The sequence below is a fragment of the Elephas maximus genome, chromosome 3, assembly GCF_024166365.1.
Source record: "Elephas maximus indicus isolate mEleMax1 chromosome 3, mEleMax1 primary haplotype, whole genome shotgun sequence".
NCBI lineage: Eukaryota > Metazoa > Chordata > Mammalia > Proboscidea > Elephantidae > Elephas > Elephas maximus.
The window spans coordinates 84,464,649-84,477,447 of NC_064821.1; the positions used below are offsets into that span (position 1 = coordinate 84,464,649).

The window sequence follows — 12,799 nt, forward strand, 5'->3', positions numbered from 1 at the left end:
TAAAAGATTATGATTATGAAGACTAGATAACAACATGAGAAAATGTTTGTTGTTGTTAGCTGCCATTGAGTCAGCTCTAACTCATAGTGACCCTATGTACAACAGAATGAGACACTGCCCAGTCCTGTACTATCCTCACAATCATTGTTATGTTTGAGCCCATTGTTGCAGCCATTGTGTCAGTCCTTCTCATTGAAGGTCTTCCCCTTTTTTGCTGATCCTCTCCGTTACCAAGCATGATGTCCTTCTCCAGGGACTGGTCCCTTCTGATAACACGTCTAAAGTATGTGAGACGAAGTCTCGCTATCCTTGCTTCTAAGGAGCATTCTGGCTGTACTTCTTCCAAAACAGACCTGTTTGTCCTTTTGGCAGTCCATGGCATATTCAGTATTCTTCGCTAACACCATAGTTCAAAGGCATCGATTCTTCTTCAGTCTTCCTTTTTCACTGTCCAGCTTTCGCAGGCACATGAGGCAATTGAAAACACCATGGCTTTGGTCAGGCGCATCGTAGTCTTCAAGGTGACATCCTTGGTTTTTAACACTTTAAAGAGATCCTTTGAAGCAGATTTGCCCAATGCAATGTGTGGATTACTTATAATAAATGAAGAAGCATAAAATAAAAATTTTAATGTAGTAAATGTTTAAACAAAAGATGCTTATAAAAAGACTAGAAGGAAATAAAATATATTACTGATCGTATTGGGAATTGGATTTTTCCTCAAATTTTCTGTAATTTGTAATCTTACTTTAGATAATCAATTCATTTTTTAACAATCCAAATATTCAGAATAAGAGAACCAGTAGCTCTCTGGCATGAAAAACAAGAGACTTAGTTTTACTGTCCTAGGGCAGGACGAGTGAAAAAAATTCTGTTTTGACATGAGAGTAATATGACGTGTATTATATTACAACATCAGAGTAACTGTGAACAGCTGAGAAACCCAGAAGACAACACATAGGTTGTTTGTATACTGCTGGATGTTACACTATATATAAACTATATGAACCAGAGGATGGTGAAACCTGGTGATATTTTTTACTAAGTTATTGTTGTTGTATTCCTAGTAAAAAAGGAAAATCAGAACATTTTTTTAAATGGAAGTATCTACTTGTAAAGAATCTAAGTTACACAGCAGTGGTCTTTAGTGGAAAGATTACAGGTTCTAGGGTCAAATTTATCTGATTTCAATCTTGTTTCTGTCCCTTCTTAGTTGTGTAGCATTGGCAAGTTCTTTTTTGTTGGCCTCTGTGTCAGAGGTCCCCAAGATTACCCTCAGGTTTTATGACTCACTAGAAGTACTCACAGAACTTAGAAAAGCTATTACACTCACAGTGGTGGTTTATTTCAGTGAGAGGATATTGATCAAAATCAGCAAAGGAGGCCCAAGACTGGAACCATTCCCAAAGCCAACTCTTCAGACAGGGATTGGACTGGACTATGGGATAGAAAATGATACTGGTGAGGAGTAAGCTTCTTGGCTCAAGTAGACACATGAGACTTTGTCGGAAGCTCCTGTCTGGAGGGGAGATGAAAAGGCAGAGGGGGACAGAAGCTGGCTGAATGGACACAGGGAACACAGGATGGAAAGAAAGAGTGTGCTGTCTAATTAGGGGGAGAGCAACTAGGGAATACATAGCAAGATGTATACAAATTTTTGTATGAGAGACTGATCTAATTTGTAAACTTTCACTTAAACCACAGTAAACATAAAAATAAATCAGCAAAGGAAAAAGGCACATAGGACAGTGTCCATGAGAAACAAGATACAAGCAACCTTCCAGTTGTTCTGTCCCAGTGGAGTTGTACAAACAGTGCTTAATTTTCCCAGTAATGATGTTTGACCACACGTGTGAAGTATCACCAACCAAGAAAACTCACCCAAGCCTTGGTGTCTGGGGTTTTTATTAGAGTCAGCCACATAGTCATGGAACACCCACCACTTGTATCTCATCGTGGTTTTGATTTGCATTTCCCTGATGGCTAAGGATGTTCAACATCTTTTCATGTGTTTATTGGCGGTAACTTAGATTTATAATCAGAATAAAAGTCTTGAGCAGAAACATATATAGAATTAGCATTTAGAAGTCCAGACTCAATGTGAGAACTGAAAACAGGCCCAGTTGTCTGTATATTAGACTAGGAAATTTAAAATTAATGACTGAGTCAGTGGAGTAGGATTCAGAATTTACATTTCAGGTATTAAATTCAAGGAGTTTTCTAAATTAAACTCAGATGCTAAAGCTGTGCTGCAACCATCAACACAAGACCAAGGTAAGCCAGAGACTTGGGTCCATGGGGATGACTTAGGCTGCTGTTATTTTATCCTTGATCCATTCCTCCAGGTGGGCGCAGTAAGTCCTGCAGATATGAAGCATGGCAAATATCCAGGGCTTTGAACCGGTTTGTTCTGGTTCAAACTCCTGCTGAGAATTTGCATTTCTAACAAGTTCCTAGGAAGTTATACATAAGAATCACCAGAGGATCTTGTTAAAAATGTAGATTCTGATTCATTATTATCTGGGATGGAAACCTGTTTGAAGCCCTGCAATTGTCCACATCTCATGCCAGACCCCTGACTTAAGCAAGAAGAGGAAACCAAAGAAAGGTCCAAATTAAAGAAACGAAATAAATTTTAACTGTGTTCAGGTGTACCTATATTCAAACTTATTTTTATAGAAACTACAATGAAAAGCATCACCACCAGAAAAACAAGCTTCGAAGAGTCAAAGATCGTTTAGTTCATGAAGTCCATCTACGAGATGAGAGAATTAAACAACTTGAAAATGACTTTGGAGCACTGCAACAACAAATGGAAAAGGTGAGAAAAAAAATAAAAAGTGAAGTTCTCGCTGATGATGCCGGTGGTCAGTCATTTAGTGAAAGCCTACTCATTTTTTAATTTATGTATGGCCTCTTCATAGCCCACATTTTTATTATTTTCTTTGCACCTTCTTTCAATGTGAATAATTCTTTAAGGCTTGCCGAAAAGTACATAAGACTCATAGTGATGCTAAACCATATGGGACACTGAAAATACTCTGCACTGCCATCTTATGATCAGTGCCCTGTCTTCAGATGGAAATGCCTTTTCTTAAACATTCCTTAGCAGAGACTTCCAAACCACCCTCAATACCTCATTCCTGCAATATGTAACCTTCATTTTGCCACACACTTCTTTGTTAGTTTTCAACAGGGCTTTGACTCGGTTCTTTCAGGTTTGAACCCCTGCTGAGAATTTGCATTTCTAACAAGTTCCCAGAACATTATATGTAAGAATCATCTGGAGATCCTGTTAAAATGTAGATTCTGATTCAGTACCTGGGGTGTAAATGCAAATTCTCAGCAGGGAACTTGTTAGAAATGCAAATTCTCAGCAGGGGTTAAACCAGAACAACCCAGTCAAAGCCAGGTTGAAAACGGAAGCAGCAGCCCTGGTTTTCAATGGCAGTGAAAACAGGTGGTCACTATCTCTTTACCAGTCTGTGACTAGTGCCCTCAAGCTTTTTTTCTGAATATCTGTGGTTTCTTATGCTTCTCTTATTGCACTCGTGACTCACTGGTATATGGATAAGAAGGAAATGGGACAGATGAATGGAATCAAATGCAGAATAGTCTTGAGATCCTTAAACTACGTAAATTCAAGATAGAGAGCAACTGACTAGACCAGTAATTGATTTTCACTTCTTGGGATCCCCAACCCATTTCAGAATTTTGAAAACTCTCTCCTCACTCCTAAAATACTCATTCCTACACCCAAAAAACTTTAATTGTACCACCAGGATACCAAGACAGTTCATATAATTTCATTCATTCTGTGAAATATCATGGGACTCCAGATTAAGATTCCCTGGACTACACACTATAAAACATTTGAGGATTCTAGCAGATGAGTCACCAACGCTGTATTCCTAGTTTTAAAAAATCCTCTTGTTACTCTAAACTGTAGTGACATAGCAAAATAGGTTGGATTTGTACAGTATCCTTCTATTTTGTCATTAATTCATCAAACTTCTTTTAGAGACTCAGATCCAGTTTAGGCACATATCCTAGGAAACGAGTATAGAAAGTGTATAGAAAAAAGTAGCAATTTTGATTCATAGGCCCACCAGAAAAGAAATATCATCAGCTTACTTCTGTATTATCAATTCCTCCTTGTACTGTCTGCCTTTGGCTTTTAGGCTTATACAGCAAAAACAGCCTCCTGCTTTCAACAGACTCTTTCTTCCCTACTGTACTGGGTTGAATAGTGTTCCCCCAAAATTCATGCCTACCCATAACCTCAGAAGGTGACCTTATTTGGAAATAAGGTGTTTGAAGGTGTAGTTAGTTAAGATGAGGTCATACCAGATTAGGGTGGGGCCTGAATCCAATATGACTGGTGTTCTTATAAGAAAAGAAGAGGATATACACACAGACTCACACACAGGGGAAGAAGGCCGTGTAACAGTGGAGCAGCAACCGGAGTGATGCAGCTACAAGCCAAGGAATGCCAGTAACCACCAGAATCTAGGGGATGGGTATGGAACAGATCTTCCCTCAGAGCCTCCAGAAGGAACCTACCCTGCTGACACCTTGATTTCAGATGTTTAGTCTCCAGAAATGTGAGAGAATAAATTTCTGTTGTTTTTAAGCCACCAAGTGTGTGGTGATTTGTTACAACATCCTTAAGAAACTAATAACACCTACCCAAAGAACCACAGGTCTCCATGAAATATACTGGCAATCATACATAAGCAGAGGCTAAGAAAGAGTTATTGGATCTTTTCCTCACTGCCCTTGAAGGTAACTATGGGTTTTAGCCTTCGACAGACTTGGATTCAAATTCTAGCCCTGCCACTTAATAGTTCTGTGACCTTGGACAAGTCTCTGCATATCATTTTCTCATCTGTGAAATAGGGGAAAAAGTCCCTACCTCACAAGGCTCTTGTGTGGGGCTTAAAATATAAAATGCCTAAAGTGGTGCATAGCATATCTAAATTTTAATACATACTGTTTTCTTTCATTTTGGCATATACTGTCTTGTTGTTGTTGTTTTTGTTAGGTGCGGTCGAGTCTGATCCAACTCATGATGACCTTATGTGCAACAGAACGAAACACTGCCCAGTCCTGTGCGATCCTCACAATTGTTGTTATGCTTGAGCCCATTGTTGCAGCCACTGTGTCAATCCATCTCATTAAAGGTCTTTCTCTTTTTGGCTGACCCTCTTAGTCTCTTAAAAACATGTTAATCGGTGAGTGCGTAGTAATTCGCAAGAGAAATTGTTAATAGAATTAGAAATTCTTAGCCTAGAGAAGATTAACATGAGAGCTTTTAATGCCACAGTAGTACATGCCTGGGGCCCATGGACTAGAGCCCTGAGCATAAAAAGCTGGGCTCACTTTCTAAGCACCAAGCCTTTAAAAAAATAACGGCCGTTCTTTTGGCTTCATTCCCTCAGCCTTCTGTTTATACAGCTACTTTTAAAACCTCCTTTTTGCAGCAAACCAGTCGAGTCCTCTGATTGTTGTGATCATCCAAACTGGATTTTCCAATATATTTTAACCTATTCTCAGAGTATATTGACAGGGAACTGCCAGAAATTCAGGCCGGTTTCCGAAGAGGATGTGCAACCAGGGATATCATTGCTGATGTCAGATGGATCCTGACTGAAAGCAGAGAATACCAGAAGGGTGTTTACCTGTGTTTTATTGACTATGCAAAGGCATTCAACTGTGTGGATCATAACAAATTATGGATAACATTGCGAAGAATGGGAATTCCAGAACACTTAACTGTGCTTATGAGGAACCTTTACATAGATCAAGAGGCAGTTGTTCAGACAGAACGAGGGGACACTGATTGGTTTAAAGTCAGGAAAGGTGTAGGTCAGGGTTGTATTCTTTCACCATACCTATGCAATCTGTATGCTGAATAATTCGAGAAGCTGGACTATATGAAGAAGAACAGGGCATCAGGATTGGAGGAAGACTCATTAACAACCTGCGTTATGCAGATGACCCAGCCTTGCTTGCTGAAAGTGAAGAGGACTTGAAGCACTTATTGATGAAGATCAAAGACCACAGCCTTCAGTATGGATTACACCTCAACATAGAGAAAACAAAAATCCTCACAGTTGGACTGATGAGCAACATCATGATAAATGGAGAAAAGATCAAAGTTGTCAAGGATTTCATTTTACTTGGATCCACAATCAACAGCCATGGAAGCAGCAGTCAAGAAATCAAAAGACGCATTGCACTGGGTAAATCTGCTGCAAAGGACCTCTTTAAAGTGTTGAAGAACAAAGATGTTACCTTGAAGACTAAGGTGTGCCTGACCCAAGCCATGGTATTTTCAGTTGCATCATATGCATGTGAAAGCTGGGCAATGAATAAGGAAGACTGAAGAAGAATTGATGCCTTTGAATTGTGGTGTTGGCGAAGAATATTGAATATACCGTGGACTGCCAAAAGAAGGAACAAATCTGTCTTAGAAGAAGTACAATCAGAATGCTCCTCAGAAGCAAGGATGATGAGACTGCGTCTTACATACTTTGGACATGTCGTCAGGAGGGATCAGTCCCTGGAGAAGGACATCATGCTTGGCAGAGTACAGGGTCAGTGGAAAAGAGGAAGACCCTCAACGAGGTGGATTGACACGGTGGCTGCAACAATGAGCTCAAGCATAACCATTATAAGGATGGCTCAGGACCGGGCAGTGTTTCGTTCTGTTGTGCATAGGGTTGCTATGAGTTGGAACCAACTCGACGGCACCTAACAACAGCAACAAAAACAACATTCTCAGAGCAAGTGTCTAGATTTTTTTCGTTCAAGAAAATACGATATTTCCAATACCATCTAATATCTTTTCTAATCCAGTTATAACTACATAGGATATTGTTTATGCAATGGCTGCTTTAACTCTCAGTCTTTCCCATAAATATATTTAAATAGTAGCAGGTAAGAGTATTGTTAGACATTGAAGGATCCGGGACGAATGGCTTTAAATTGTGGAATGGTTTGTTTTAAGACATGATGTAATCTCCCTTCTATAATTCTTAAACAATAGAAGTCTTTTTGGAGTGATTTGTATTAGTACCTTATTTAAAAGAAAGAAATAAAAGTACCCTTCTGGACCGTGTGATCCTCCCATCTATCACGAGATTGTTATTCTTCTCCTACCCCTACTCATTTCCACCATTGGCAGGCGAGGAACAAGGACAAAAAGATGATGACACTTTAATGGCACCAAAGGCTTTGACAGGTCATTGATGATGTAAGAATGGCAGTTCTACATTTTTGAGCTTCAAATTCCGTCACAAAGACTGATACTTCATTAATATCTATTGACTCTTTCAATATAAGATTGTTAGTGTTTTGTTTGTTTTTTCACACAAGGCATCTCTATCATTTTAGCTATAGCTTCACTAGCTATTGCTTTGTGGGAAGAAGGGAATCAGTGGTAGAAATTGAAACTTGGTGTCAGGCTAGAAATCAGTTCAGCCATCATCACAGCAAGAATATTCTTAGCACCTGGCTTACATGCTTGACTTGCCACACCCACTGTGATTCTGACACTGATTGCAAAGTAAGGTGGCTAAATTTCCATCTTCCCCCTTTGCCTTAAAAATAATGTAACTGCGGAGTAGATGGAAATGTATTACATGGAATACATTTCAGTATGGAACTTCAGAGAATTCAGTTTTGTTACTGGTTTGATAACTGCAGGATTAAATTATAAATGAGAGCATTGGGACCTTATTAGTAATTGTGTACTCAGATGTTTTTAAATGTTAACCCCCCAAAATGATTAAATGTCCTAACAAAATATTGTTGTTGGGTGCTGTCAAGTTGATTTTCAACTCATAGTGACCTCATGGGACACAGTAGAACAGCCTCGTAGGATTTTCTAGCCTGTAATCTTTACAGCAGCAGATCACCAAGTCTTTCTTTCACAGAAGCACTGATGGGTTTGAAGTGCCAACCTTTCAACTGGCAGCCAAGTGCTTAACCATTGCTCCACCAGGTCTCCAGGGCTCCAAACAAAATACATGACATAAAATACCCAAGATGAATAGAACTATCTAGCTATAGGAGCTCTGGTGGCAAAGTGGTTAAGAGCTTGGCTGCTAACCAGAGGGTCAGCAGTTTGAATCCACCACCTGCTGCTTGGAAACCCTATGGGGCAGTTCTACTCTGTCTTATAGGGTCACTATGAATCAGAATTGACTCAACGGCAATGGGTTTGGGTTTTTTTGGTTTTTATCTAGCTATAGGAGCCCTGGTGGTGCAGTGATTAAGACCTCAGCTGCTAACCAAAAGGTCGGCAGTTCGAGTCCACCAGCCACTCCTTGGAAACCCTATGGGCGGTTCTACTCTGTCTTATTGGGTTGCTATGAGTAGGAATCGACTCGATGGCAATGGGTTTTTGGTATTTAGCTATAACGAATGGTCAGCAAACAGATGAAAACAGACAAAAGGACGGGAGAGAAAAAGTGAACGAGTGAAATTTACCATCAGAGTTTACAAACAGGCTATGCTCTTAAATCTGTAATTTGTTCTGCTATGGTAATTAGGGAACTTTCTTATCTATAGGAGAAGGAATTCCAGGACCAGATCACCACCCAAAATGATATCCTGCTCCTAGAAAAAAGAAAACTTCTGGAGCAACTCACAGAGCAAGAAGAAGTGATCCATGGCAACAAATGGATAATATCTTCAGTGCAGAGCAGGTAGGTGCAGCCCTGCCTGAGGAGCCGATGAGCTCCATGAAGGGGATACCTCTCCCACAACAAAGAAATCGTTACAGAGACTGTTCTTTGAGCTTGCGGTCTATCCCATAACTAGTGCTCTGCTGTCTGCCATTTTCAGCAGATCATGGAAGTGACAGAAGCTGTGAAATTTCCTGGAGGAGGCTGGCCAGCCATTCTGATAGGGTCTCTCACAGCAGCATTGCCTTACAAGGAGCTTGCTGTGTGCCTTCTGGTCCACCACTTCATGTGTGTTGACACTCATTTTTATCGGTAGACCAAGAGACCATCAGGCTCACAGGAGTGACTTAAATTCATGAAACCAACAGGATACCAACATATTAACTTTTAATGAGAAACATTCAAAGCACACAAGAATTCACACATCAGCCAGCCCAAGCATTCTGTCCTCTACAGGAAACTTTAATTATATTTAAACATTTGCTTGGCAAACACAGGACCAGAGTAAAGAGAGTGGTTTGATCTTAACAAATAGTGTCACCAATAATAACAATAACAATAATGACTAACATTTGTGTGTGTCTGTGCTTTAGGTGAAACTTCACAGAGCAAATTAGTTTCTCATTTAACAATATCCACACAAATTGTTTTGTGACATTGGTTGCAATCCCTGCTATGCGTCAACACTCTCCCCTTCCACACCGCAATTCCTCCTTTCCATCCATCCATATTTCTGTCCTTTCCTGCCTTCTTGTCATTGCTTTTGGGCAGGTGTCGCCCTTTTGGTCTCATATACATGATTGAAGTAAGAAGCATGTTTCTCATGTGTGTTATGTTTGTCTTATAAACCATTGCCATTGAGTTGATTCTGATTCATAGTGACCCTATAGACCTGCCTAATCTTGACTGAAGGGTGAACTTCGGGAGTGGCTTCAGTTCTGAGTTAAAAGGGTGTCCAGGGGCAATAGTCTCGGGGGAATGACTAACATTTTTTGAGCACTCACTATATGCTGGGTACTGTTCTAATCTATTTATATGTATAAATTCATTTAATCCTCAACCAGTCCTAGGAGGGAGATGCCATTATTAACCTTCTTTTATGGATAAGGAAGCTGAGTTTCAAAGAGTTTAAAGAATTCAGCCAACCTAGTCAGTACTGTATACAGTACATACATACAGTCAGTGCTGACCAAAAGGTTGGTGATTCGAACCCACCCAGCAGCTCTGTGGGAGTAAGACTTGGTGAGCTTCTATAAAGATTACAGCCGAGAAAACTTTATGGGGCATTTCTGCTCTGTCACATGGGGTTGTATGAATCGAAAATCGACTCAATGGCCCCTAACAGCAGCAGCAGTCAGTGGCAGGGCAGGATGTGATCCTCAGCAGCCTGGCCCTAGAACCTGCACCATAAGAGTCTAGGAAGAGATCGGCCAAGCAGATTGAAACTCTCCCATCTGTTCCCTTGGGCATACTGTCCTCTGGGCATGCCTGGAGACTTACTGATCTTCTACTGTCTAACTCTTATGTTTCATATATTCCATATAAACTACAGTATTGTTCTTTTCAAACCATGGCATTGCTTCAGACATCTAGGCTCCAAAACGATTGACTCACTACCCTTTCTTTAACATTAATAATGTTCTTGTCTTGCCCTCCTGAAGGCACACTCTGATCACCTGGATTTGACTTGGGTATTTTCCTTAGAGTAAATTTCTTCTACAGAATGTTTCCTCATTTTACAGATGAGGAAACTGAGGCTCAGACTGAGTAATTTGCAAAGGGTCACACAGCTAGTATTACTGTTGTTGTTGTTGTGTGCTGTCTCATAGCTACCCTATAAAAAAAAATAGGACAGAGTAAAACTGCCCCATAGGGTTTCTAAGGAGCAGCTGGTAGATTCGAACTGCCAACCTTTTGGTTAGCGGCCAAGCTCTTAACCACTGTACCACCAGGACTCCTGGACAGAGCTAGTAGTGAGTAGAAAAAACAGAACTCAAACACAAGTCTCTGTTTATAACTGTTATACTGTCATGTCTCTCAAATAAACTGTGGCCCAGGGGAATGAGCCTGGTATAGTGGTTAAGAGCACCTGCTTAGAAGTCTAAAAGATTTGGGTTGGCATCCTAGTCCTACCACTGTGTAGCTTTATGTTCTTAAATAAGTTGCTTTCCCCTCTTTAAGCCTCAGTTTCCACTTCTATAAAATGGGTATAATATCAGTATCTATTTTATATGGTTGTTGTGAGAATTAAATGAGCTAATGCATGCAAAGTTGTAAATGCTTTCTGTGTGGGTAAGTTACAGTGACTAAGTACCGGGTAAATGGTTGCTGATACTGTTACTACTACTACTTACTATGGCTGCTGCTGCTGCTAGAGTACAGGATGACAGTACAAGATGAGAACTAGTTACACGTTGTGTAACTACAATATTTGAAGTAATACAGAGTCTCATTTCAGTCCCACCCCTAAGTTTCTCAAGGGCTGGGATAGCACATTTCTTACACATAGTATACCTCTGTTCTCAGTATATATTTAATGACCATGTACTGGTAAGAAGCTTATTAATTTTCACTTGGTCTTGGAATATGGCGGGAATTATTCTGCCAAACTTAGTTCTCAAATCTGGACAATGGGCTGACACCTAGAGGTAGTGGGAAGTGGGCTGTGGTTTTTACCAATGATACAGAAATTTGTAGCTATGCCTTTGATTTGTGCCATTCTTAGAGTACTTTTCCTGGATAAAGAAAATAAGCAATTACAGGAAAATAGTCTCCGGCTCACACAGCAGGTTGGCCTTTTAGAGCGCATTATAAGGAGCATCCAGATTCGCAGAGGAGAGGTAAGATGTCTGATTCCCATTGGGTCCTTAATCTGAAGTTTGGCCTGCTAAGGTTGCTGTGCTCTCTTCCCTTCATCTTTTTCATATAGCTGTAGCCCTGCTCTTGTCACGGTAGTTGTCGCAAAAAGGTTCTTCAGCTGCACACCAGGGGAGCTTTGCTCTCCATTGGGCTGAGTTATGTTAAATACTCTCCTGCGCGATCCCCAAGACATTTGTGTATGCCTCATAGCTTCTCCCTTAACATACTATGTTGTCATTGTCTTTTTACTTCTCTATTTCATCAACTCAGTAGTGAGCTCCTAGAGGGCAATGACTGTCTCTTATACATCATTTTATCTATGGACAGGTGCTGCAGAAACATTTGGGAATGAATGAATGCTAGATGTTTTCACAAGTATGCCTCGTTCTCAGCAACCCTGGTTGACACATATAGTCTTAGTTATCTAGTGCTGCTGTAACAGAAGTGGGCGGCTTTAATGAACAGAAAATTTATTTTCTCATAGTTTAGGAGGCTAGAAGTCTGAATTCGTGGCACTGGCTCTAGGGGAAGGCTCTCTCTCTGTCGCTCTGTGGGAAGGAGCTTGTCTCTTTCCAGCTTGTATTCCTAGGTTCCTTGGCGATCCTGTGACCCAAATGGGATTATAACCGCAGGTATAGGGGTTAGAATTTAAAACACGTTTTGGGGGAACACAATTGAGTTCACAATATGTATCACTATAGCACATCAGTTCCTCAGTCTTCCTTATTCATTATCCATGTTTTGCATGCATATGAGGTGATTGAAAGTATGGCTTGGGTCAAGCATACCTTAGTCCTCCGAGTGATGTCTTTGCTTTTCAACACTTTAAAGAAGTCTTTTGCAGCAGTTTTGCCCAATGCAATACATCATTTGATTTCTTTACTGCTGCTTCCATGGGTGTTGATTGTGGATCCAAGTGGAATGAAATCTTTGACAACTTCAGTCTTTTCTCCATTTACCATGATGTTGCTTATTGGTCCAGTTGTGAGGATTTTTGTTTTCTTTATGTTGAGGCGTAATCCATACTGAAGGCTGTGTTTTTTGATCTTCATCAGTTAGTGCTTCAAGTCCTCTTCACTTTCAGCAAGCAAGGTTATGAGGAGGGACCAGTCCCTGGAAAAGGACATCATGCTTGGAAAGATAGAGGGTCAGTGAAAAAGAGGAAGACCATCGACAAGATGGCTTTACACAGCGATTGCAACAATGGGTTCAAACATGGCAACGATTGTGAGGATGGCGCAGGACCA

At 40.4% G+C, this 12,799-nt stretch overlaps 1 protein-coding gene across 6 annotated transcripts in view; it reads left to right on the forward strand.

Annotated features, from left to right (window-relative positions):
* The window catches only part of LOC126072973 (phosphopantothenate--cysteine ligase), a 151,784-nt gene that overhangs the window by 135,002 nt on the left and 3,983 nt on the right, over positions 1–12,799 (forward strand). For 3 of the 6 annotated variants that reach the window (XM_049878968.1, XM_049878969.1, XM_049878970.1), the window contains exons 13-15: positions 2,680–2,821; positions 8,578–8,714; positions 11,419–11,533. In XM_049878968.1, the coding sequence (XP_049734925.1) occupies positions 2,680–2,821; positions 8,578–8,714; positions 11,419–11,533 (394 nt within the window). Of the gene's footprint in view, positions 1–2,679; positions 2,822–5,044; positions 6,874–8,577; positions 8,715–11,418; positions 11,534–12,799 lie in introns of those variants that run through there. The other 3 variants (XM_049878971.1, XM_049878972.1, XM_049878973.1) reach the window with 2 other exon arrangements.